Source organism: Thecamonas trahens (genome assembly GCF_000142905.1).
Source record: "Thecamonas trahens ATCC 50062 unplaced genomic scaffold supercont1.22, whole genome shotgun sequence".
NCBI lineage: Eukaryota > Apusomonadida > Apusomonadidae > Thecamonas > Thecamonas trahens.
Window position 1 is genome coordinate 90,296 of NW_013657658.1, and position 24,434 is coordinate 114,729.

Consider the following 24,434-nt stretch of genomic DNA (forward strand, 5'->3'; position numbering starts at 1 on the left):
AGGGGGGAGGCACTTGACCCACGGCAGGAGCTTGTGTGTGTGTGTGTGTTCGAGAGGATGCACAAGCGGAGCAGCAACCCGAACAAGATGCAGAACATTGTGGATGATGTGGCATCTTTGTATGGGCTGCTTGTGGACCAGAGTGCGGCTGTGGAGGCGAGCATCAAGACTACCGTCCGTGAAGTGGAGACCAAGCGCGGTGAACGTGACCTGACGGCTCTGCAGGACGCCACGGGCAAGGTCGCCGCTGTCCACTCACAGCTGGCCCCCACATGCATGGCCATGGCCTCCTCACACTTTGACGCCATTCTCTCGTCGTGTACGCTGCTCCCTTGGGAGGTGGGGGAGGGGGAGGGGGAGGGGGAGGGGGAGGGGGAGGGGAGGGGGGGAGGGGGGGAGGGAGAGGAGGAAGGGACTCACATCACATGTGTGGCTGCTGATGGTGTGGTGGACGGGCACGGGTGGGTGGACGGCTTCTCGCGGGTGGACGGCTTCTCTCGGGTGGTGACCGGCGGCTGCAGTGAACCACACCATCGCAATGGTCAACGATCAGGTGACTCTCGAGGCCTCGCGGGAGGCCGCACGGGCCGAGGCTCTAGCACAACTTGTGCCCAAGGAGGAGGCCATCCGGAGGGCCTTTGCCGAGGATATTGCCTCCAAGAAAGATGCCTTTGACGCAGAGATCGAGGCTGAGGCTGAGCGCATCCGCGCAAAGTACCACAAGCCCGCTCTCGCTCCGCAGCCGTCAGAGCCCGTCACTGCCGACGGCGACTCCAACGCAGACGACACATCTGCTGCAGCTGAAGACGACGAGGCCGCCTAAGCATCAATCCGTGTCTGTGCAGCACCCCAAGGCTGAGGCGCAAGCCCGATGGCCACGCTTCCACTGCTGGCTCTGCCATCGTGGCGCTATCAAGACCCGGGCCAGTGATCACAGCAAGAGACGAGCGCCCTGACGTCAAGGATAAAGCTCTCCCACTCGTTCACCTTCCTGTTGAGACCTCCAAGCACTGCGGCGCGGCGCACCGCTGCAGAAATGTGGCGAGCGGTGCCGGAACAGGCAGTCAGAGGCAGAGGCAGCCACTTGTCGCACCGCCCAAACGGGGAGACAGCTGCGACATGGCTGCGGCTGCGACATCGGCGACGGCACCGGCCATGAACACGAATGAGGAGGAAGACAATAGCGGGGAGATGATGGCGGTGACGTTGACGCTCGGCCCACGCGGAAGTGACACCCACAGAGCCATGTTCCCCGCCTCGGCCACCGCCAACGAAGTGCTGGCTACGCTCGACGCCGTGGCCGAGCTGGACATCGATCCACAACGAGTGGCCCTGCTGATTCCGGGCGCGGCAGAGCGGGAAGCAGAAACAGCGGAGCTCTCTGCGGAGGAGATGAGCATGCAGAAGCCGCGGCTGCTTGGCTCACGATCCGCGCCACGGTGGTTGGCCGGCGAGGCCAGGCTCGGCTCAGCACGGCTCGGGCACGAGCCGCGGCTCTCCCTGAGGCGGCGAACGCGGCGGGTGCGAATCCTGGTCACATCCTTCTCCAAGGTGCTGCGGTATGATGTGTGCGCACCGGTCGGCGAGTTGCTCGCAGCGTTTGCGAGCCGGATCGCACTTGCGAACCCGGAGGAGTTTGGCCTGACCATGGTCGGTCTCGGACCGCACAAGTGGCTCGATCTAACGCTCCCGCTCCACTGCCAGGTCTGGTCGCCGGAAGTTTCCGAGTCAGATGATGCGCTCATCCAGCTCAAGTTTCGCCGGCGACTCTACGCCTCACATCTGGACCTGTCGGCGTGCGTCCTTCCGGTGGTGAGTTTGGAGATCGCCGACGATGTGCGGGCCGGGCGCTACCTTGTTGACACCGCCAAAGCTGTGGAGCTCACCGCGTTGCATCTCGCAGTTTACGCACCGCGCGAGTTGACAGCACTACCGAGCCCGCTCGACGAGTACCTCCCTGCGCAAGTCGTGGAGGCGGTGCGCAGCGATGAACTCCATGCGCGGATCCTGGCAAGGCACGCCGAGCTGCGGCAAGAGGAAGGAAGAGCGTTGGCCGAGGCGTATGTCCAAGCTGCAGCTGCTCTTCCGCTGTTTGGCGCAACAAGGATCGAGTGCGGCGAGAACGGTGTGACGCTCTCCATCGGGCGCGAGCACGGCTTAGTGGTCCTCGACGGCATGTACGGAACGTCGCCGCCACCGCTGGCGACACTCGACATAGCAGAGTGGAAAGCCGGCGAGCGCGGCAGGCCCACACAGTCGGCCATCATTGACATTGTGGCGCTCGAGGCGATTGTCGGGTGGCGGCACACAAGTCGGACGGTGACGTTGGTGCTCGGGAGCGAGCCCGAGCGCGAGGTGACGTTTGGCACGGCCCGCGCTGACGAGGTAGTCCATCAGCTCGAGCGCCTTACCGAGCTGTTGTCGGCCGAGACTGGTCAGCGTGCGTGGGAGCAAGCAGAGTGGACCGATGGCATGCATGTCTCGCCGATGTTTGCGAGTGGCGAGCACGAGTTTCAGCCCGAGCTGTTCGAGGTGGATCTCCTGCGACCGCGCGGCGGCGGAGCAGTGATCGACGGCAGCTGGGCGCCCGGCGCGCCTACAGCTCTTGAGCTTACGCTTGTACTCCATGCACTCATTGGCGGAGCGGCTGCGCTGAGTGCTGCAGGCGACGGTGAGTCGGTACACCGGCGGATGTGGCTGGCGTGGGCCGCCGCCGCCGGCGCAGTCCGACTTCTCGCCGCCGTCTCACCGCACGAGTTTGGCCTCTTTCTGGCGGTACTCGCCATGACGGCTATTGAGGCGACTTTCTGCGGAGCCGGTTTTGCAGCTCCCACCGATCCGGCTCTTCTGCCTCGACGGATGCTCGCACTTGCTGGAGCAGTCTCAGTAGCGGCGATGGTTGCGTACGGCGCAGCCGGGTTTTGGCCGACGAGCGGCGGCCTGCCCAGCGCACAGGGAATGTCAAAGAGATGAGATTGGAAGTGTCCACGAACCATGTCATGAAGGAGTAGGGATGAGTTACTGATCGGCTGTTTGATCGAGGCGTTATCATGAGACAAGCCAACTGAGCGGCTGGCCGGCTGGCTGACTGGGTCCGACTGAGCGGATGGCCCTGGCCCGACTGAGCGGCTGGCCGGCTGAGGGTGAGCGGACTCCAGACGCCGACGACCATCGCACTCTGCCAGCTCATTGGACAGGATGCGCCCGCTTACCGAGGAGGAGATGAAGAACGTGCTGGAGAAGCTTTCCCACTAGTACGCACACAAGGTGGGGAATGAGTAGAGGTGCACAAGGGTGCAAGCAGAGGAAGGAGGGACGGTGCAGGGGTGGTGCGAGGGCGGCTGGGGGGGGACGCTTGGTCTTGGCGTGCCCATCCATGATGGATGGCAGTGGTGGACAAGGGGGGGGGGGGGGGGGGGGGAGAGGGGGGCGACTTACGGCAGGAATGGGGGGGGGGGATACACAGCATCGGATCGAACATCAAGCTGCTTGTGGAGCGTAACGATGAGGAGTATGTGTTCCGGCTGCACAAGAAGCGTGTGTACTACCTGGCTGAGGATCTGATGAAGAAGGCCATGCATGTGGCGCGGAAGCGACTGGTGGCCATGGGCACGGCGCTGGGTAAGTTTACGGCGTCGGGCCGGTTCCTTCTGGAGATCACATGCCTTGACTACCTCGCACAGTATGCACAGTTCAAGGTGTGGGTCAAGCCGTCGTCGGAGCTCTCGTTCCTCTACGGCAACCACGTGCTCAAGGCCGGGCTCGGCCGGATCACCGACGGAACGCCCAAGAACCAGGGCGTGGTGGTGTACAACATGCAGGACGTGCCGCTCGGGTTTGGCACGACCGCGTACTCGACATCAGACTGCAGGCGGGTCGACGGTACCGCCATCGTGTGCTTCAACCAGTCCGATGTCGGCGAGTACCTCCGCGACGAGGACGGGCTCTCGTCGGCGTCAACCGCCATGGACATGGAGTAGAGGCCTGCCGGCCCGGGGCTGCGTCACCTTCCTCTGCCTTTATCCTGCTCTCGAGCTCTTGTAAGCCGCCGCGAGCAGCGTCCGCCGTCAGCGTAAACAACAAGTACTGGAAGCGAGCGGCGACTTGGCTTGCTAGCTCTTGGCCTCTGCACGGCGCTTGGCCTCGCGAGCCTTGCGGCGGGCGCGCTTACGCGCAGCGGCGGCCTGCTTGGTCTTCTTGGCCTGCTCGGCGCGGGCCAGCTCGCCGACAACGTCTCGTAACGAGGATCGCGAGCGGGACCGGGCAGGCTTGGCCCGGCCCGGCCTAGCCTTTGCCGACGACGAGCCGCCCTTGCGCAAACCATCATCGTCGCTATCGTCGTCGCTTTCATCAGAGGCAGGCTCAGCGTCTGTACCCTCGGCAGCATTGGGCTCGAGCCCGCCGCGTGCGCCCTCACCAAAGCCGGGATCCTTGTCGTGGAAGACCTCAAAGGCCTTTGAGCCGCGCGTGGCCTTGGTGTGGCGCTGCTTGAGCAGGTTGTCGAGGCGGCGGGCCTTGGCGCGCGACTGAGCATCCTCCACTGTCACCTCCTCCTTGTGGAAAGCATTCGGCTTGGCCTTGGCTCCCACGCCCAGGCCGGCAGGGCGCGGCTTGTCAAACAGCATCCGCATCCGTGCCTCGGCCGGGTCCTCCGCATCGCCTCGCCTGGCTGCCCCATCTCGCCCTGCCGAGGACCCTGCCGCACCGCCCGCCGCGGCTACCAGCCAGCCAGCCACCACCGACCCGACGTCGTTGCGTACAACAACCTTGTCTTTCATTGACCCACGGTGGAAGTCGGGTGGAGAATGGGGCTGGGGGGCTGGGCCGAGGGGGGGGGGGGGAGGGGGGGAGGGGGACCGGCAGGATCACTCGGACGACCGCTGCGCCCTAGCTGCAGTCGGCTGGCCGCCGTGATCATGGCTCTCGCGCAGCCAGTGTGTCTGGGCCGCTTTCTTGATCTTCTAAGCCCATGCTCAGGTCTCCAGCGTTCAATGCAGCTGCGGCTCAACCAGTAGCGGTTACTACTACATGAAGCGCGAGAGGAACTTGCGCCCAAACTTGGAGGAGAGCAGCTTGACCTTCATGTCGCTCTTGTTCTTCTTGAGGATCTCCATCTTGGCAGCAAAGACAGCCTCGGCCTCGGCCTCGGATGGCGCCGCCGCTGGGTGGTGCGCTGCATCGCCGAGGAGGACCCGCATCTTGAGCGCAGTCGGGCCAGAGACCAGCGCCTTGCACTGCTTGACAAACGGCTTGTTGTTGGAAGGTCGAGCAGGCTCTCATACTCTTCGATGAGCTGTTTCTGCCGGAGACGGACCGACTTGTGGCGCTTCCCCAGCTCGCGCGATGACTTGCGGAGCCGGAGAAGAATGACATAGACCGGGATGCCGAGCTCCGGCGCCGAGTATCGGGCTTTGTCGGCCTTGGCCTCGGCCACAAGATGGGAGAGCCGCGGCACGTTGAAGATGCACGACCTGTACTCGTTCTTGAGATCGTAGTACACCGCAGCCGCGATCAGGTTCACAAAGCTCGCAGAAATGAGCTCGCCCTTCTTGCCCACCATCGAGATCTGAAGGAGTGGTGTGGCGCCGTTGCCGCAGCAGGCATCTTTCAGCATCTGGAGCTTGCGATTGAACGAGATGGTGGCCAAAATGCCTGCTACGCCCTGCAAGGTCCGTGACGGGTGCCGGAGAATGGTCGCGCCGTCGGCGCCGACGGTGATATCCGGAGCGCTTTCTGAAGCAGTTGCTGGGACCGGGGCTGGGGCCGGGGCCTCACCATCGGCGCCCTCGGCGTCGGCCGCCCCTGGAAGCGCGTCCGGGTCCACATCTCCCAGCAGCGCAGTGATGTTGACGAGTCGGATGTTCGTGGCAAAGCGGCAGATCTCGATGTCCAGCTCGCCGTACATCCACTTGCGGGACTTGAGCTTGCGGATGTCCTCTCGCACTTCGGCGACGCGAACGCGATGGAACTGATCGTCGCGCTGGTGCTCGGCGGCTAGGTCGTGGGCACGGCGGAAGATGTTGTACGCGTTCGGCTCTGCTCCCGGCAGGTGGTGGTTGGCAAAGGCCTGGCCCTTGAGGGTGATGACTTCGGCGTCAGAGAAGAGAACGTCAGAGAGGTTTGCCGAGGGAGCGCCGACGAGCAACATGCCCGAGTTTGCCTCACCGACCTTGCGACGAGAGTGCATGGACTGGAAGCACGGATCGCAGACACGGGTCTTGCTCACCTTGGTGGTGCCGGGGTGATTCATCATGACCTTGTGCGGCGAGCACGAGCCGCACACCAGCTTGCCGCACATCCGGCAGTGATGGCGGCGGAACATGCCAAGCTCCTTGGATTTGCACACCTGACAACGCTTGGTTGCGTTGTCGGGCGTCATCTGCTCGGGGTGAAGCGCAACCGGGAACCGCTCGTGGACTGCCTTGTGGCGAGCAGCAATGTCCTCGCGGTCGTCACCGGCGGTGGCGGCCTGGGCCTCGGCCTCAAGCCGGCTCGCCATCTCGGGATCGCAATGGCTCTGAATGACCGCTGGGGTCACGTACTTGAGATCGTCCACCCTCGCCAGAGGAAAAACGACGCAGCCCTTTGGGTAGCGCCCGATCCAGGCGGCAGGCTCGTCGTCGGCGCCAAGCTCGAGCGATCCGCCCTCGCTTGCAATGTCCCAAAAGTCGTATGAAATACCGAGGAGACCAAAGATGGAGGCCCAGAGGCGAATGCTCTCTTTGGTCACGCCCGGCGCTGTCACAAACAGCGCGTCCTTCGGCGATTCATCAACGCTGTAGACCGGCGCCACACGGGTGTAGAGCTCAACCTTCTGCACCGCGCTCCCTGCGTAGCAGAGCGAGATGGCCCAATGACCTTCGGAGAAAAGCTCCGAGTCGGACGGGACGGCCATCGACGCGGTGAAGCTCGAGCTCCCCTCAACAGGCGCCCACTCGGTGGTGAGCCACCCGTCCGGGGCGCGGAGCTGGAGCTCGTAGTCCTGGCCAAGAGCCACGCTGCGCTGGCCCAGCACCGCTACATCTGCGGTGACTACGACTTGCTCGCCCGGCCGGACGCCTGGTGGGCCGCGGATCTCGGCTAGAACAACCGGGAAGAAGAGCGGGATGGTGCGGACACAGGCACCGGTCGGCACACCAGCGACAAGGACACGGATGCCAAGGACCAGGTGGCGGAGAGGCGGCAGCGCGCTCAGCTCCTGGCTGTTGGCCGGTAGCACAATCGTGATCGAGCCCTCGAGCACAGCCCGTCCACCAATGGCTAGCCGGCCGACCGGAAGCGACGAATGCGAGCCGCTGGCGACCGCCAGGGGAGACTCATCGGGGAGGAACGGAGCGACGGAGACATGCTGGGCCGGCGACGGCAGGCCGCCCACGTTTTCAACGGTAATGCCGGAGATGGCCACGGCCGAGCCTGGCTCAAACAGGCCAGACGGTGCGAGCGGGGCGATGGTCATCTCGTCGATGACAAGCGCGTACGAGGCAAGCGACTCGGAGACCACGCGGGTTGGATCGTCGTCGGCGACGACGCGGAATCGCTGCTCGCCATCACGGCCGCGAGTGCCGGCCGGCGAGCCGGCGCGGCCGCTCGAGCCCGAGTTCCCCGAGCGTCCACTTGGTCCGGTGCTCCCGTTGGAGCCGTCTCGGCCGTCCGAGCCCGGTCCGTCAAAGACCCCGCGCGAGCACTGGCCACACCGGTTACCGGCCGACATCTTGCCGCCCGGATACGCGCCGCACGACTTGCAGAACGTGGTGTGGCAGTACGGACAGACAGCGCCGGTGTTGCCAGCGCATCCAATCGGGCACGGCCGCGAGCTAGTGTTTGGGTTGGGGACGGCAGCGCCGCCAGCTCCGCCAGCTCCGCCGGCTCCACCTGCGCCCGCCGCTCCACCTGCGCCTGCTCGGCCGGCCCGCCCGGCGTCTCCGCCGGCGCCGCCGTCGACCCGGGTGTCGAGCAAAGCCAGAAGATGCATATCGCTCTCTGCCACAGTGACCACGATGGAGCCGCCGTTGCCGCCGTTGCCGCCCGCGCCGCCATTGCCGCCGTCGCCGCCACCCGCCCCATTGCCGCCCCATCCACCGTCCTTGCCGCTTGTGCCATCACTACCTCTCTTGCCGTACTCCGTGGCCGCCTGCCCGGCGCGGCCAGGCTCGCCGGCGCCACCAGTGCCACCGGCGCCGCCATCACCGCCGTCGCCGCCAGCACCGCCGTCGCCGCCGTCGCCGCCGCGAGCATCGAGCACGGCAATAGCTCCAGGAGGGAGCGAGATCGGGGCATCTGCCACGCCAGCTAGCACCAAGGCACCCGGCTCGCCAGAGACGCGCACCTCGAGACGTCCGCCGTCGCCGCCGTGGCCAGCATCGCCGGCGTCTCCGCCATTGCCGCCTGGCCTTCCATTTCCGCCGACCCCCGCAGGGTACCCGCCATCACTTCCTGGGCTCCCAGAATTGCCGTCGCCACCATCGTTGCCGCGAGCGCCGTCGTTGCCGCGAGCAGAGAAAACAGATCCTTCCAAAGTAGAGCAGGTGGACGGCTCGTGCTTCGAGCGGACCGCCAGCGGAAACGTGACATCGAGCGGCGAAGGCATGGCCTCGCCCTGCGGCGCAAGGGCAAGCACACCCGGCGGCAGACGTTCGTGCCCTTGCTCACAACCCTGCTCGCCCACTTGGTTGCTCGTCGAAGGCCCGGCTTTGTCCGCCATGGCTATGTTTGAGCTAGAAGAGAGAGATACTCGCACAAAGCCAGTTGGCACATCACACCGACGGAGCGGAGGGGGGGGTGGGGGGGGGGGTGGCGGAGGGGATTTTTTTGTGGCAGACAGCATCTGCCGGGAAACAGTTGAAGCCCAAGAGCCAGCCCAGCCAGCTAGCTCCTGTGCCACTTCATCACCACCGCAAACAGTGAGACAGTCACACACACGCACACACACGCACACACACCACCACACCACCACACCACCACACACCACACACCACAAAACAACCGCCGCCTAGTTCCCGCCGCCTGGATCACTGGTTCTGGTCACACACCCCATCCCCATCCCCCTCTCCCCACTCCACCTCCCCGTTGGCGCCAACTGGACATGCCGTCGGCGCTGGCAAAGTCGATTGCGCGCGAGGCGGCGGTTATGGGCATCACGGCGCGGGATGGACGGGAGAGACAGAGGCAGAGGAAGGAAGGACGGAAGGAACGCCACCGGGCACCGTCTTCACTGGCTGCGGCGGTCAAGCGTATTGTGGGGCCCGGGCGGTCGTCGCTCTCGTACGACGCGACCTTGTCCAATCTGGCAGCCGAGTCGGCGACGACGCTGAGCTCGGCGCTGTCGCGAGCAAGGGCGCAGCAGACACGGGTAGCGCGGGTATTGCGCAGCTCGCGGCCATCGCCGTCGCTCCGGCGCGTCCGATCGCCGCACGGCTCCCCCCACGGATCGTCATACGGCTACGAGTCCGAAAACGACAAGGCCTCCCGCGATGCGCGCCGGCGGCGGACGGCACGGAGAAGGGGGCGGCGGCCATCGATTGTAGACGCATCGAGCGCTGCATCGGCTGACATTGAGCACGCGGCGACGCTTCGGTCGCGCATGTCTGTACGGCGAAGGGCCACGGCGGGCTCGTCGCCGGCCAGCGGATCGGACTTTCGGGACTCAGGGCTCGAGTCTGTGGCGGCGTGGGTCTCGCCCATTGCGCGGCAGCGCGAGAGCTCGCCCATTGCGCGACGGTACGAATCCTCGCCCGGCGTGCCGCGGCCAAGACAAGGTGAGCGCGCGGGTCGGACGCAGTCGCCGACGGCGATGGCGCTGCAGTCGGAGAATGAGAAGCTCAAGCAAGAGAACAAGATGCTCCGCGAGAGCGTAGAGGCGGCCGAAGCCGAGCTCGAAACTGCGATGGCCACCATGGTCGAGCTTCGCAACCAGGCAACAGCACTCAAGTCGCAGGTGCGCTCGCATGGCGGAGCGTCTGCGACAGAAGCAACTCTGCGGCGCGAGCTGGCGGCGGCGCGGCGCGAGCTGGCAGAATCGCGGAAGCGCAGCCCCGTCAGAGGCGTGGCAGCGGATGCGGCGATGGAGGCTGAGCTTGCAGCAGAGGTCAAGCGGCGGTTTGTGGCGGAGGAGCGGGCAGAGGAGCTCAAGGGCGGACTGGACGCCATGAAGGATCGGCTCTCTACGCTCACCATCTCGATGCGGGAGCTCGAAGCGGCGTCGCAGGCGAATGTGTGCGGAATATGCCGTGGGAGAGGCGGGCTGTCCCGGGCGTCAACGCTGTCGATGACGGATCTGCGGCAGGAAACCGGTGGCGGCAGAGGCTCGCACGGGATGTCGCGCGAGCAGGAGATTGCGATCCGGCAGCGCGACGAGGCAGTGGCAGAGGTCCAGCGACTTCGGCGTGAACTGGCGACAAACGCCGAGAGGCTGGCAAAGAAGGACGCAGGACTGCGTGCGGTGACGCGGCAGTTGAAGGCGTTGCGATCGCAGTTGGGGCCGTAAACAGGGACCAAATGTGGCCAAGGCCATGTTGCGGCCTCAGTCAGCGGGGAGATTGGCCACGAGCTCGCCACCTGTCGCGCCTTCCCCACCCCCTCCCTCCATGGCCGCCAGACGCCATGGGCGCCCTGTCTATTGCACATACGACGACTCGAACGGCGGACGGGTCAAGGCTCGCCAAGAGTGGCGCGACTGCCTCACCTGCGCCGCCTCGGCCTCGACTCGCTGGTTCCGTGTCTGTGCCGTCTGTGCCACCGCCTGCCACCCCGATCACCAGCTCGGCCCCGTCCACGCCTCGCGCATCGTCTGCGACTGCGCCACCCATCCGGCCTGCATCATGCGCATCGAGAATGCAAAGTCTGGCGGTGCTGTTTGGAGTATGGCCCCCCCTGCCGCCACCGCCGCCGGGCAAATGTCGTCGTCGATCCGGACGGAGAGTCAGTCCTCGGCTGCTCCCCCCCATCCGTCGCTCTCTGCTGCCCGTACTGCTGGTCTTGCACGTGGGCATTCGCCAGACGTAGTTGACCTCGTCATTGCTGCTCTCGCCGCAGCTGGCTCGGGTGAGGTCGAGACCGAAGCAGTCCTTGCCCAGCTCGCCTCCCTTGCCGATGCATCCACGCCAAGTGCCGCTGGCGAGTGTGGCGCTGGCAGTGATGACGACAACGAGTGCGTCATCTGTATGGATGCCTCCCGCGAGCTTGCTGTTGTTCCTTGCGGCCATCGGTGCCTCTGCCGCGGGTGCGGAGCGCCGGGTGCGCTTGACGCGTGCCCGATGTGTCGAGGACCTGTCGAGGGCTATGTCCGGATCTTTGACGTGTAGCGGTGGACGCATTTATTTACTCCTTGCCGTCCCCCATCCACAGCCACGTCGTCGCAAATGGCGCAAACAAGACGTCATAGTTCTTGACCTTGTGCCGCGCCCTGAACTCCAGCGGGTCCACGCTCTCCTTAGGCGGCATGAGTGTCAGACCAACGTCGATGTGGCCGAGCTGGCGATAGGCGTCGGTGACCACCCTTTCGCCAGTGTATTCGTCGCTCGCCTCCTTCTTGGCAGCCTTGGTGAACGCAGGCGCCTCGTCATGAAGCTGGAACCAGCGAAAGAGTGCCTGTTGGAGTGGACTGTACGGATTCCGGGGGCAGCTCCGCCGCGGAAAGACATCGTATGCTGCCTGGGCCACGCTCAACACCTCGCTCTTGTTGAGCTGCTCCACGTCGCAGCCCGGAAAGCCGAGCACGGCGCCGATGCTGGCCACCTTGAGTAGGCCTGTCATCACATCTGCAATGTTGCTCTCAAAGTGTGCCATGGTCGCCTCGCGCTTCCGAAACTTGACCAACAACGTGATCACAAACCGGATCCACTGCGGGAGACCGCGGCCGCTTGTGTGCAACCTCTCCAGCGCATCCTGCTTGCCTGTCTTGCTCGTAGCACCCACACTGGCCACGGCGGCTGGCGCACTCTCACTCACTGACGACTCATTGCCGCTCCTGCCCGAGTCGGACCCGGCCTCATCGGACATAAAGTCGTCGCTGCTTCCATCCCCTTCCGGCGCAGCCACCACACTCGACGACGACCCGCCCAACGGCTCATCATCGTCGAGCACAATCACGTCCTGCTGCCCGCCTTCATCCATACGCCCAACTCCCTTGGCTGGCGCAAAGCCGAGCGCAGACAAGGACCAGTTCTCGATCGCTCTCGCTTTGCCTGTCACCGAGCTCTGGATTGTGCGTAACTTGTTGACGACCAGCGGCCGGCAGTAGAACAGACCCCCCGCGCCCAGCCGCTTCAGCACCGAAAGGAGCACATCCGCCTCGCAGTCGGCTGACGAGAGCGTCAACCATTCCACCAGCGCCACCTGCACCGCGCTCGCATTCACCTCGGTCGTGTGTTGGGGATACTTGTCCAGCTTTGCTCTGCTCAGCTCACTGACCGCCAACTTGATGGCTTCCACGCTCACCGTCGTCTTGCCCATCGCCTGGATACCGAGCAAGTCCAGCAATTGCGACACCTTCTGCGCCCAGGAGTGCAGCTTGACCAGCTTGGTCTTGCCGAGCCACGCATCCGGCCCCTTCTGTCGCACGCCAGCCGCCAGCATGTACATCAGCGGCCGCGGAAGGCGGTGCCTGCGCACATTCTCAGTCACCTCGGGAACAACCGCGTGCCCGGTCTCGGCCTCATCTTCGTCCTCGGCCTCAGCATCGTCCTCGGCATCGTCTTTGTCCTCGCCCTCGTCCACCCCAGCAGCCGTGGCCTCGTCCTTGACCATACCCTCGGCCGCGGCCTCCTCCGACATGCTTTGCGGCTCGTACTCGGACTCGTCTCCACTCTCGTTACTCTCCTCAACAGCCAGTAACGGCGACGGGAACGCCATCTCTACGAGCAAACTGCCTGACAATGTCCGCTTTGGCACAAACTTCTTGTTGGTGATGGCAATCTTTCGCGACGTGGATGACAACGACAACCCCGCCCGCCGCCCTGTGGGCAATGAACGGCGCTGTCCTCCTCCCCCTCCGGTTGCAACCTCGGCAATAGACTGGCCATGCCCGTCGTCGCTCGAGTCCGACACACTGGCGGCCTCGGCCTCGCCCGAGAGCGACGACGAAAGCGCCGATGACGGGCGCGACGACGACGACAAAGCCGACCCCGACGCTGACCCCGACGCCGAATACTCACCCTTTTCCTCAGACTCCTCATCGCTGCCGGCCTCTGGCGGCGGCGTGGCCTCCACAAAGGCGATCGGACCACTTCGCACTGCCAGAGCCCTGTTTCGCTTAGCCGGGCGTCCGGCAATGACAGGCGCCGAATCGGTCCCAGCCGCCAACAGCCGCCGCTTCCGCACCGCATGCCGCACCGGCGAAATTATGTGCCCAAGGCCGAGGCCCGGAGCCAGATGCGGGGCGTCAAACGCATCTGCGCTCGTCACTGCGGCGTAGAGGGCATCGCCAAAGGCGTAGATGACCAGCGCTGAGAGGTTGTCGAGGTGGCCAAACAGAAGCGGAGAGGCTGCTGATCGCCTCATCTTGACGACGCACGAGCGAGTGAGCCCGTGACTACCCTTGTCGTTCTTGATCTTGTAGTCAGGCATAAATAGCAGGTGCGGCTGAGCTGGCAGAGGCGCCCACGACAGATGTACCGTCACTCCCTCCTCGCCCACCATCAGAGGCTGGCACCGTCCCAGCGCCACCAGATTCAGAACACCCTCTGTAGCCATGCCCTCCAACGTGTAGCCCACAACCTCTCCCTGAACCGACATCGACCCCATGTCCACCACTACGGCGACCTCTGCGCAATCACAAAGAGAGGTGGCTTCCACCACCACCACCCCCTCCCCCCTCCCCGTGGCCCCAGAACAGTGCCTGTGTGTGTGGCCCGGCAACCCCGGTGGCTGCCCGGACCACTCGCAAGTCGCCTTAACCATTTTTCGGTACGGAATGAGCAAATTCGTCCATCGCCGTCCCGCGACGCTCCATACACGTCGCATCGTCCATCAATCGCGGTAGAAGAGTAGTACAATGTGTTAATGGCTGCCACAACAGAAAACAGTCGGCGATGCAGAGATGGACGCCGCACGCGGCGCACAAGGTCCGCGGCCGGCATCGCTTACCATGAAGCTTCCGGCAGGCGAGGCAATCACATCGCAGAGCGGCTTGCTGGGTAGAGTGGTGATGACGAGCGGCCGCTGCAGAGGGACGCTCCCGCTTGCGCGACGGCGCGGAGCTGACGGCGTCAAGCACCATCGAGTTGTTCACTTTGAGACGCGCGCGACAAAGCGTCCGAACGACCGTACCGCTAAATGATAACTCTTTGCGAGAGAGCGGACGTCACACTCTGCATAGACTAGGCTGGCCGGTTGGGGCATGGAGACAGAGCCTGCGATGATCGACGATTGACGGCAGGACATGGGCCACGGCGGCACTACTGGACTGATGGCCAGCAGCACGCCACCTCGCCCGGCTGTTCAGTGCCTTGCGATGAGCGGCAGGGTTCTGGCAGAGATGACGAGGATTCAAGCCGAGATGGACAACCACGCCTGTGATGTGTACGGCATGATCAGATGGTGCCCGGAGACGACGTTCTGCCGTGTGTGGAGTTTAGACGGAGAGTGGCCAGCGCGGTCACGAGGGGCGGAGGGGGGGGGGGGGGGCTGACGCAGTGCTGGCGACCGGCGACGACGGCAGGCTGGGTTGTACAGGGTCAAGGGAGGGAGGGAGAGAGGAGGACGACGGTGTTGTGCACACCTTACTTGGACTCTGCGCAGAAGGCGGCGTAGGCGTCGGCGTCCATGAGGCTCTCCAGCTCGTCGGGCTTGGCGATGGCAAGCTGAACCATCCAGCCGTCCGACTCGGCAGCCGAGTTGACGAGGCCCGGGTCCTCCTCGAGGGTCTCGTTGACGGAGACGACCGAGCCTGTGATGGGCGCATAGACGTCCGAGGCGGCCTTGGTCGAGTCAACGACAGCAAAGGTCTCGCCCTCGTCAAACTCGTCGCCCACGTCGGGCAGCTCGACGTACACGATCTCGCCGAGTGCGTCCTGGGCAAAGTCGGTGATACCGACGGTGGCTGTCTCGTCCTCGACGCGGATCCACTCATGGTCCTTGGAGTACAGAACGTGGGCAAGGCGGGCAGGCGCCATAGCACCCACGGCAGTGGCCATGCGAAGCCCAAGGCCCGCGCTGGCAGTAGAGGTAAACAGCCGCAGCATGAGAAAGTAACTGGTGACCGAAATCCAAAGAAAACTGTGCTGCCGCCTCAGGCCAACGCAACCGCCGCTCGGCCGCCGGTGACGGCGAGTGACGCCGTCGCGCGGCCGTCGGTGACATGAGCATTCATTACTTGCTGCTGTGAAGGAAGTCGGCGGAGACTACAACCTGTGGTCAAACAACAACTCCATTGGTAGAATGGCTGTACCTCGACCGGCGGTCGCCTCCTACAGGTCGGCGACCGCGCGATCCATCCAGGCTAGCCGGGCGTGGAGCCAATCGCGGACGCCGACATCGTAGTACGGCTGCCAGAAGGAGTAGAGCGGCGACTTGAGCTCGGGCCACTTCCAGAGGTTGAGAATGGGCCAGACGGCAAAGTTGCGCTCGGTGGCGTTGGCGGTGGCATGTGGGGCAAGGCCGAGCGGCTTGGCAACGGCAGCAGCAAGGAGGTCCAGAGCACCATCGGACCACGGCCCGCGCCGAAGCGCGGACCAGCGATCCTTGACGAGCTCGGCAAAGTCGTGAGTCTCCAGCAGAGCAGCCCACCAGAAGGGAACGTCTGGCCAGGCCTTGTACTGCCATCCGGCCGCGGAGCCGTCGTTGAAGACGTTGGCATACGTCACGTCGAGATCCCACTGTGGGCCGGCATGCAGGAGGCCCGATCGGTCCTTGTACATGTAAACCGAGTGCCGGAATCCGTCTTGGTTGTGGAAGAGCTCTGTGGAGAGAAAGTAGTCGGCAAACGAGGTGAGGTTGGCAAAGGTGGAGACCCGTGCCGCGCGGACAGCAAGCGAGGTGTTGAATGCCGACTCCCAAGCGGTCATGTAATCGGCAATGTAGCTCTTCTGAGCAGGGGTCAGGTCCTCGCCCTTGGGCGCAGCCGGGTAGAGCTCGATGGACGACGGGAGGTGGATGGTGAAGGGTGCCACCTCACCGTCATGGAGCTTGTCTTTCTTCACGATGTAGCCGCCCGAGACGGCCGGCAGCGAGTTGTCGTCCGGCGTGAGCTTGGTAATGTCTACACGATCTGCAGCCACGCGGATCTTCTCTGTGAGGACATAAACGCCCTCGTACGAGTACGAGTTTGTGGTGTTGAGGAAGAGCTCGACGAGGCGGGTCCGCGGCGCCCATGGCCCTTGCGCAGCGGTGGCGGCGTAGGACAGCACGTTGCGCAGGAGGGACTTGTCGCCCCACGGTGCGTAGAGCACCCACTTCTTGGACTTGGGCATGCCCAGGAGCTCGGTCGACTTGCCGATGTCGAGGGTGTACGACTTCTTGGGATTGGCCCGCGACGTCTGCCCGCGGACCTTGATGCTCCCGGAACCGTCGTAGGCCGAGCCCGGATGGTGAAAGTCGACGACGCCAGACTCTGCCACGCCGGCGAGGCTCACAGAGGCAGCCACCTTTGGATTGGGCCAGGTCGGCGAGAGAGGGACGCCAAAGGTATCGATCTTGAGCAGCGGGAGCGTGGTGCACATCTGAGTCACGTGGAGCTGGCCGCGGTAGGTGCAGGCGGGCGTGGCGGCGCCGAGGGCGAGGCTGAGGGTGAGGATGAGGCTCACGCCGAGAGCAACGGTGGAGGCCGGAGCGGGCATCGTATAGGTGCAGCGGCAGGCGAGTGGGGTGTGGTGAGGCAAACGGCAAGCGGTGGCGCCCAAGCGCCCGTCCCGGAGGCGGCTCGGTGACAGGTGGGCAACAACCGTGACCTGGTGCGACACGGCAAAGGTTGCGCAGCGGCGCAAGGGGTCTACCTACCAAGCACTGCTGTCTGAGACCTTGCAACTGCCCCTATCAAGCAACATCGCAGTCGCTTTCGATTGGAATCGGTTGTGTGCAGGCTGGGTGCGATTGAATGCACGCTTCAAATACTTTGTTCCCTCTCCCGGTAATCAACAATCAAGGGCTCATGGTCTAATGGCAGAACACATGCCTAGTAAGCATGAAATCCAAGTTCGATTCTTGGTGAGCCCTGTCTTCTTTTTTTTTGCTCGTCCAGGCACCCTCGTCTGTCACCCCACATCGAGTGCGTTCAAGTACATAAATGTGAGCTGGCTATCGTGGGTGGGGGGAGGCATAGCTGTAACGGCATGTTCTTGGGGTGTCGACAGAGCAGTTTATCGGATGTGGCTCAGATCACGATCGCCATGGCAGCGCCGAGAAAATCAACTCGCTCTCAGCGGGGATACGGACTCGAGTAAGCGCCGCCGATGCGCATTTTCTTGCGCACTGGACGCACGATAGCCATTGCATCACGTAGACAGCATCTGACACCGGTGACGTTTCGCCCAGGGTGGAGACAAAGGCAAAAAAAAAAGGGCTCACCAAGAATCGAACTTGGATTTCATGCTTACTAGGCATGTGTTCTGCCATTAGACCATGAGCCCTTGATCGCTACTCCGGGAACGGTCCAGAATCAAGAAAAATAGCATAGTCGAACCGCGCGTTGCTACTATCTTCCCAGTACCATGCAAAGCTACCCAACAGGCACTCTACAACCATCGTCGATGACCAACCAACGCATGTACACTTGAACACGCTCAATGTGGGGTGACAGACGAGGGTGCCTGGACGAGCAAAAAAAAGAAGACAGGGCTCACCAAGAATCGAACTTGGATTTCATGCTTACTAGGCATGTGTTCTGCCATTAGACCATGAGCCCTTGATTGTTGATTACCGGGAGAGGGGACAAAGTATTTGAAGCGTGCATTCAATCGCTCCCAGCCTGCACACAACCTTCAGCTCGACCTGCTTGACGACATGGCCTCCTCGTGCTCCCATGCACTACCTGTGCTCCTGCAACATGATGTACAGGTCATCTTTCGCCTGCCAGCATCATCCTGGCTATCTAGCCCTCTTGATCAGCTTTCTCAGCCAGGTCTGCGACGATCCCGCCCTTGCAGCCCACACCATGGCCAACCAGCCTCAACAAGCGCCCGATCCTACCTGCACAACACTACAGCTATGCTGTTCGTGCTCGAGATGAAGCCGACCACCCACCGAGCAGCACGTCTGCCGCCCGCCGCTCAGCCGGCTCGCCGCCGGTGTGCCGGACCAACGGACTCAACGGATCCGGTCACCTCCCCACCCACGTCACTCTCCCACTTCACGCGCCATGGCCCACACATCCACCGGCCGAGTGTACGGGGTGTACACCTGGTGGCGCGGATATGTGCAATCGCTGCGCGAGCCATACCTCGAGACCACGCTTGGCGCCCTCCACGCCGCCTACGCCGGCGAGCTCACCGCCGCGGCTCTGGCACTGACACTCGAGCACGAGCTCGTTCCTCGCGGCGTCCTTGATCTTCTCTCGCCAGTGGAGTTGCACCTGGTTGGCAGCAGTGCTGACTCTGCCGAGCTCTCGGCAACTCGCCGCGTCCGCCTCATCCGCCGCCATCGCTGCGGACGGCCGATGCGATGGACCGATCTCCCTGAGCTTCAAGCCGACGACTTTGCGCTCCCGCCGGCCGACTTTCGTGCCAAGTGGATCGAGCGTGCCAGGCCTGCTCCGTCTGCTCCATCTGCATCGGTTTCATCGTCTGCGCTCGGATTGTCTGCGCTCGGATCACCTGCGCGATCGCGTCCCGCTTCGGGCTATGCGGCGGGCTATGCGGCGGGCTACGCCTCGCCGACTGCCGAGTGGTTCCGGTCGGCACGTGCTGCCCACGACGATCCGGCGTCACCGCTCCCTGTCCCGGTTTCGGTCTCGGTCGCAAGCACTACTGCGGTGCGGGCCACGCCATCGCCGCTGCGTCGCCGCGACTCGCCGGTACCTGGCGTCAACTCTACACTTCTCCGCGCCATGCTCGAGGCTGCTGCCGTCTCGCCGGCTGGCGACGCTGCTCGGGCCGACCTCACTCGGGCCGACCTCACCCGGGGGCCGATGCGCACGCTTGACTTTGACCAGGTGAGCGATGCTTACAGTTGAGCGTCCAACTGCCCCCCTGCCGATCCCGAGTCTAAACCCTTGCCACCACGCAAACTACACCCATGTTTACAATCCACCCTCGATCTCGCCCGCCAGCAGAGACGGCGCAAGTAGTAGGGGGGTTAAACGAGCACTATGCCGAATCGTCCATCAGCACGGGCGCCGCGGCCGCCTCAGCCTCGGCCTTTGTCTCGCTCGTCTCAACATCGTCGACCTTTGCGACCTTGCGGAACTCAACCATGTTGGTCTTGGGGCACTGCATCTCCTCCCAGGAGATGGGCACCATGGCTGCCCCGACGACCGAGCGGGCAAAGACGACGCCAAGCTCGTTGCGCGCGGTCGTGAGCTGATACGAGCGCTTGTCGCCGAGCGAGAGCACCGCGGCGACCACAATGTCGCCCGGCCGGAAGGCCTTGTACATCTCCACTGAGTCGACCATGGTCGCCCGCACGTCCTGGGCCCGGATGACGCCCGAGAACGATGCGCCCTCGGGCAGAGCCTTGCCATCGAGACAGAGCAGCTCGAGCCGCGCCATACGGGGTGTCACCTTGAGCACTCGCCCAGTGACCAGCGAGCCGATCCGCGGGACAAGGCCTGCGGTTGCCCGGGCAGACGTCACCCACACCTCGCCGTCGTCGCTCTCGCCCACCACGCCCACCACCGCCGCCAGCAGCTTGCCGCCGTGGGCATACACTCCGCGCCCGGGCCGCTTCCCGCTCCCGTCCTCGCCCACCACCTCGCCTGGCACCACAGCCTTGCCAGAGCTCGTGCTCATTGCTGCTGCCATGCCTCTGTAGCCCAACCGAGTCGCGTGTCTCGCCTCTCTCCACACCCCGGCCGAGGCCCAGGATGGATGGCCGGCCGGTGAACGACGGCGCCGAGTCGCGAGCGCGAGCCGCCAGCAGCAACTCGCACACAAACACACACACACACACTCTCTCTCTCTCTCTCTTTCTGTCATCTGTTACCGACATTGCCTTCACTACATCCACCTACGACGGCCGGAAATGGAGCGCCATGGTGATCCGCCCCACCCTTGCCGTTCCCGACGAGAAGCGGTCGATGAGCTCGTACTCGTGCGTCACGCCCTCGAGCGGAATGTCGGCCACAAGCAGGTCGACTTCGCCGATGTAGTCCGGCGATGAGAACCGGTCCCAGTCCTTGACAATGACTTTGAGAATGCAGTCGGCCGAAAAAGGGCCGGCAACCACCGCGGTCTCCCGCCACGCCGGCGTCAACGTCTTCTTGCACACCTTGGTCTTGTGGACCTCCTCGGCGTTGACAATGACCGTCGCAAACGGGTCGGCCTTGCCATTCGAGTCCATCGCCGGCAGCTCGCGCGCCCCAATGAGCTGGATGACAAGCACATTCTTCAGCTGCGAGTCCTTGAGCGGCACCACGTGTGATGCGTACGTGATGCGTTTGCGCTCAGACGGCGCCGGCGGCTCCATCGCTCGCGGCTCGAGCTGCTTCGAGACAGCATACTGCTGCTTCTCGTCCCACGTGATCGCCGACTCGAGCCACTCCTCCACTCCGTCCACCTTGGCCAGCTTGTAGTTGTTCTTGCGGAGCCGCAGCAGCGAGTCGATCGCCTCGGCGTTCATCCTCTCCTTCTCAAAGTTGATCAGCCGCGCGTGCCCGACCCGCGACTCGTTGCCGTCATCGATAAACGTCAGGTCCTGAAGCGCCACCCCAAGGTACGGGATGGCCGGCGCCTCCGCCGACACCACCGTCTTGCGGTACGTCGCATAGTTGTGGCTCATCGACATCACCTCGTTGAGCGACTCGAGCTTATCCACGTACGCCTCCGGAAGTCGCTCAAACGAGTACTTGAGCCGCGAGATGGCTGCAGACTGCAGGCCAGAGAGAATGCCCATAAGCGCGTTGAAGTTTTGCAGGTTGAGGCAGTGGACCGCCACATCGATAAAGAAGCAGATGACCTGCGCTCGCTTCTCTGTCGTCGGCTCCACAAGAATAAGCGTCGCGAGGAGTGCTCCAAGCCTGTTGAACGATTCGATGAGCTCGAGAACCGCCGGCGCGCGCTCGCTGGCACCTTCCCGGCACCACGCCTGCTTGAGGAGCTCGGACCGCCGGACCTTGCAAAAGATGGCAAAGTCGGCCCGTGTCACCTGTCGCGCTACCTCCAGTGGATGGACTCCATCCGGTGAGAACCGAGTGATCCGTTGCGAAGGTGGCATCATTGGTGTCGGCGGTGAGCCGATCGGCTCGGCCGCCGCCTCGTCGCCGTCGCCGTCACCGTCTCCGTCATCGAGCGCATCCTCCCCGCCGGCCCGACGCCGGAGCGGCCCGGCCTCAAAGTTAGCCATCCGCTCCGACGGATACCTTGCCACCCGCGACTCGTACAGCTTGGACAGCGCGTGGAGCCCGGCCCGCGTGTCGTACTCCTTGGTCACCTTGAGCGCCCGCGTGAGGAAGGCCTGAAACTGGCTCGCCACCTCGGCCCCAAACGCAAAGTCCTCAAAGTAGTCGAGGAGCCACTGTGTGAGAATCGCAAGGATGTTGTACCGCGCCGCAGGCTGGTGCACTTCCTTGAACGTCCGGATGCCAGAGTATAGGGTCATGTCCGGCGTCGCGTACCAGTACTCGGTAAAGAGCGTGAGCAGCTCGAGCGTCGGCACAAAGTTGGTGTGCGTGAGGAGCGTAATGTGCAACAGATCGAGATTGGTCACAGACGGTGCCACAAGCTTGCGCACAAGTGCTTCCAGCGATATGGCCGAGATTGAGTACTGGATGTGGTCGTCCGTGAACGGATCGTGCCAGTACGCGAGCTTGGCGCCCGACTCGCTGCCTTTGTCACCAGCCTCAAACTCCACATCACCGCGCGACGACTCGAGCACGAGCGCCTGCAGCGACTCTTCCGATGGGACGACCGGCGGAAGCGCCGCAAACCGAGGCACGGGATACGAGAGCGGGACGCAGTATGCCCGCGGGACAAAGCCGGCCGCAGACTTGGACTCGGCAGTCACGTTGCGGACAAACATCCACCCGTCCGACGGCTTGGAGAGCGCCACAAGCACGTCCTGGCAGGCCACAGAGAGCGTGTATGGCGACGAGCTCACAAAATCGTGCGAGACAATGTACAGGCCACGGTGCATCCGGTCCTTGGCCTTGGCGTGGTTGGCGGGCATCGGCGGTGTCTCATTCCGCGCCTTGACCGCACTTCGCACCATGCCCCACATCGCACTTCCCTTTGAGTCCTTGCGGTGCTTCCTCGCCGGGGCCGAGCCTGATGGCGTGAGCGGCGTTGGCGGCGTCACCGGCCGCACGACATGCACCTCGCTGGAGCTCGGGCTCGCTCCCGTCCGCTTTGACATGATGTGCGCACGGACAATGTCGCGCATGGTCACCGGCCTGTCCGACGACGACAGCTTGGACGCCTGAATCCGCGCAACAATACGCTGCAGCGTCGTAGCTGCTTGCGACGGCCCCGGCTTGGTCGTTGCCGCCGCCGCTGCCGCCACCGTCGCCGCTGTCGCCGTCGTCTTGCCCTTGGTCTTGGCCCTGGCCTTGGACGGCTTCTTCTTGCGAGTCTTCACCCTCCGCCGAACCTTGATCGTCTTGGTCGCTTGTCCGGTCTTCAGCATGGGTGGCAGTGGCGGCAGGGGATCGGCGGCGTCAGGCGTGGAGCCCGACTCCGTCCGTGACCTCGCCGCAAGCTCGCGTGCGGACGGAACATGAGGAGCCCGCGAGGAGGCCGAGCTCGCACCAGCAGCAGCAGACATTGTCGACGAACGTCCACGCGTCTTATGCATGTGTGGTGGGAGTGGCGCCGACGACAGCGACCGGTCTCTCCGTGTCGCCATGCCCAGATGCGATGGGGGGAGAGAGAGAGAAAGAGAGAGAGAAAGAGAGGGAAGTCAGTTGGGTGGCGGTTGGCGTGGAGTGACCACCCATGGCTGAACAAAGCTGATCTGTGGCAGACTCAATTCGGACTGGCATGATGATGATAACGATGATGGTGGTGATATGGGGGGGGGGGCTTCGATTGAGTTGATAGCACAAAGGTGGGGAAGAGGTCGAGTAGGCGAATGGGATGCGTGGAAAAAGAGTGGGAAGAGGGGGGTGCACGGAGATACGCGGTGTAGAAGGTGCTGGTGCGGGGTTGGGGGGCCAGAAAAGATGATCAACCAATCTAGTAGCGGTGACATAGTAAACATTACCCGACATGCTGGGGAAAAGGCACAGGTGCGATGATGGGAGGCATGAAGAAGCGGGGTTAGGATCGTTTGGGGCTGATTGCGTGGGTCAAGGCAAGTTTACGCGATGGGAGAGAAACTCATTCCAGTGGTGATGGGCCGTTTGTGAGCAAAGGCGGAATGGCGCAGGCGAAAAAGGTCGAGGCGTAGTGCCCCACCGTGGGCAGTGTGGAGGGCGGCGGCATCGGCCTTGAGGACAACCATGATGGGGCCAGCAGACTCGGACATCATCTCCAGATCGATCCTCACAACAGCAAGCTCGTCGCCTTTCCACTCGATCTCGATCTGTGGCTCGTCCACGGTTTGGGCGTTGACGAGCACGGCCAGGCCGGCGCGAAGCACGTCTTCGTCGACAGGTGCAGAGAGTTGCAGATGGAAGATAGCGATGATGCCGCGGGAAGAAGCCGTGGCCGTCGGTGGGCTGTCGGCGGCCAGCAAGAGCGGTGTATGCTCACCAACGCTAAAGTACCATCTGCAGCCCTCGTCCTGCCACTGGCCGAGCTAGCTCGACCATGTATCTGCGGCCATTACGGAGGTGGGCCTGCGGAAGAGGAAATCGGATGTGTGCGCCCAGGGCCTCTGCATCGCCATCAACATCGAAGCTCTTCATCTATGCCTCCAGCTCCTTTACCTCGTCCGCATACCCGCAGGTGGTCAGCGTGGCTCGCAGCAGGCGCTCGAGAGACCGGTGCTCGAGGCTCGGGACGTAGCCACGGGCGTAGCCCGAGACGACCAGATCGTAGCCGATGCTGTCGGCGGCGATGTCGTTTGCAGCCAGCGGCGAGTCGTTTCGTGGAAGGAAGCCTCGTGGGATGAGATGCTTTGCCCGGGGACCAGTGCCCAGCACGCGCACCACCGCGATCACGCCGCCCGGCGCCACGTAGGCCGCGAGCGGTTCGTCGCCGTCGACATCGGCGGTGAGGCTGTGACCCGAAGCGACGACGCAGCGAATGTCGGAGATGCCAAGTGGCTGAAGTGCGGCGAACAGGTCGCGGACGGATGCAGTGGCAATGCTAAGGTCCGGGAGTGGTACGGGCTCGGACCCCAAACCGATGCGGGCACGGATGGGTGCGGGGCCAGCGGCCATGCCGAGCGGGGAGTGGGTGTGGTGGGGG

General features: G+C 63.8%; 9 protein-coding genes and 3 non-coding genes across 12 annotated transcripts; 6 read left to right on the forward strand and 6 right to left on the reverse strand.

The window, feature by feature from the left end:
• The first annotated feature begins 12 nt into the window (after window positions 1–12).
• AMSG_05226 (uncharacterized protein) lies at window positions 13–986 on the forward strand. The gene is made up of 2 exons (XM_013902499.1): window positions 13–319; window positions 522–986. Exons 1-2 carry the CDS (start codon window positions 58–60, stop codon window positions 821–823), a joined length of 564 nt encoding a protein of 187 aa, XP_013757953.1. The 5' UTR covers window positions 13–57; the 3' UTR covers window positions 824–986.
• Window positions 987–1,119: 133 nt separating this feature from the next.
• Window positions 1,120–2,890, forward strand: AMSG_05227 (uncharacterized protein; the record flags this gene model as incomplete). The annotated part of the gene is made up of 2 exons (XM_013902500.1): window positions 1,120–2,775; window positions 2,828–2,890. 2 exons carry the CDS (start codon window positions 1,120–1,122, stop codon window positions 2,888–2,890), a joined length of 1,719 nt encoding a protein of 572 aa, XP_013757954.1.
• Window positions 2,891–3,198: 308 nt separating this feature from the next.
• AMSG_05228 (60S ribosome subunit biogenesis protein NIP7) lies at window positions 3,199–3,980 on the forward strand (the record flags this gene model as incomplete). The annotated part of the gene is made up of 2 exons (XM_013902501.1): window positions 3,199–3,254; window positions 3,467–3,980. The coding sequence occupies 2 exons, from the start codon at window positions 3,199–3,201 to the stop codon at window positions 3,978–3,980; spliced, it is 570 nt and encodes a 189-aa protein (XP_013757955.1).
• A 132-nt stretch (window positions 3,981–4,112) lies between these two features.
• Window positions 4,113–8,711, reverse strand: AMSG_11866 (uncharacterized protein; the record flags this gene model as incomplete). Its single annotated transcript, XM_013902610.1, has 3 exons — window positions 5,315–8,711; window positions 5,029–5,273; window positions 4,113–4,665 (listed from the first exon to the last, which is right to left on the reverse strand). The coding sequence occupies exons 1-3, from the start codon at window positions 8,699–8,701 to the stop codon at window positions 4,113–4,115; spliced, it is 4,185 nt and encodes a 1,394-aa protein (XP_013758064.1). The 5' UTR covers window positions 8,702–8,711.
• Window positions 8,712–9,082: 371 nt separating this feature from the next.
• AMSG_05231 (uncharacterized protein) lies at window positions 9,083–10,483 on the forward strand (the record flags this gene model as incomplete). The annotated part of the gene is made up of 2 exons (XM_013902502.1): window positions 9,083–9,124; window positions 9,230–10,483. 2 exons carry the CDS (start codon window positions 9,083–9,085, stop codon window positions 10,481–10,483), a joined length of 1,296 nt encoding a protein of 431 aa, XP_013757956.1.
• Window positions 10,484–10,583: 100 nt separating this feature from the next.
• AMSG_05232 (uncharacterized protein) lies at window positions 10,584–11,293 on the forward strand (the record flags this gene model as incomplete). Its single annotated transcript, XM_013902503.1, has 2 exons — window positions 10,584–11,232; window positions 11,274–11,293. The coding sequence occupies 2 exons, from the start codon at window positions 10,584–10,586 to the stop codon at window positions 11,291–11,293; spliced, it is 669 nt and encodes a 222-aa protein (XP_013757957.1).
• Window positions 11,294–11,297: 4 nt separating this feature from the next.
• Window positions 11,298–13,804, reverse strand: AMSG_05233 (uncharacterized protein). The gene is made up of 2 exons (XM_013902504.1): window positions 13,000–13,804; window positions 11,298–12,912 (listed from the first exon to the last, which is right to left on the reverse strand). The coding sequence occupies exons 1-2, from the start codon at window positions 13,738–13,740 to the stop codon at window positions 11,317–11,319; spliced, it is 2,337 nt and encodes a 778-aa protein (XP_013757958.1). The 5' UTR covers window positions 13,741–13,804; the 3' UTR covers window positions 11,298–11,316.
• Window positions 13,805–14,717: 913 nt separating this feature from the next.
• On the reverse strand, window positions 14,718–16,772 carry AMSG_11867 (uncharacterized protein; the record flags this gene model as incomplete). Its single annotated transcript, XM_013902611.1, has 2 exons — window positions 14,718–15,213; window positions 15,409–16,772. 2 exons carry the CDS (start codon window positions 16,770–16,772, stop codon window positions 14,718–14,720), a joined length of 1,860 nt encoding a protein of 619 aa, XP_013758065.1.
• Window positions 16,773–17,077: 305 nt separating this feature from the next.
• Window positions 17,078–17,148, forward strand: AMSG_20022. The gene has a single exon. It is a non-coding gene; the product is annotated as a tRNA-Thr (tRNA).
• A 342-nt stretch (window positions 17,149–17,490) lies between these two features.
• On the reverse strand, window positions 17,491–17,561 carry AMSG_20023. The gene has a single exon. It is a non-coding gene; the product is annotated as a tRNA-Thr (tRNA).
• A 204-nt stretch (window positions 17,562–17,765) lies between these two features.
• AMSG_20024 lies at window positions 17,766–17,836 on the reverse strand. Its single transcript has one exon. It is a non-coding gene; the product is annotated as a tRNA-Thr (tRNA).
• Window positions 17,837–19,159: 1,323 nt separating this feature from the next.
• On the reverse strand, window positions 19,160–24,406 carry AMSG_11868 (uncharacterized protein; the record flags this gene model as incomplete). The annotated part of the gene is made up of 4 exons (XM_013902612.1): window positions 19,160–19,893; window positions 20,099–22,910; window positions 23,478–23,740; window positions 23,964–24,406. 4 exons carry the CDS (start codon window positions 24,404–24,406, stop codon window positions 19,236–19,238), a joined length of 4,176 nt encoding a protein of 1,391 aa, XP_013758066.1. The 3' UTR covers window positions 19,160–19,235.
• Window positions 24,407–24,434: the final 28 nt, after the last annotated feature.

Excerpts from the sequence above, each read along its gene's own strand:
- AMSG_05226 (XM_013902499.1), top strand. The coding sequence starts at position 58 with ATGCACAAGCGGAGCAGCAACCCGAACAAGATGCAGAACATTGTGGAT. Across the intron at positions 320-521 it reads TGACGCCATTCTCTCGTCGT|TGAACCACACCATCGCAATG; the intron begins GTACGCTGCTCC and ends CGGCGGCTGCAG.
- AMSG_05233 (XM_013902504.1), bottom strand. The coding sequence starts at position 13,740 with ATGGGGTCGATGTCGGTTCAGGGAGAGGTTGTGGGCTACACGTTGGAG. Across the intron at positions 12,913-12,999 it reads ATGGCCAGTCTATTGCCGAG|ATTGCCATCACCAACAAGAA; the intron begins GTTGCAACCGGA and ends ACGTCGCGAAAG.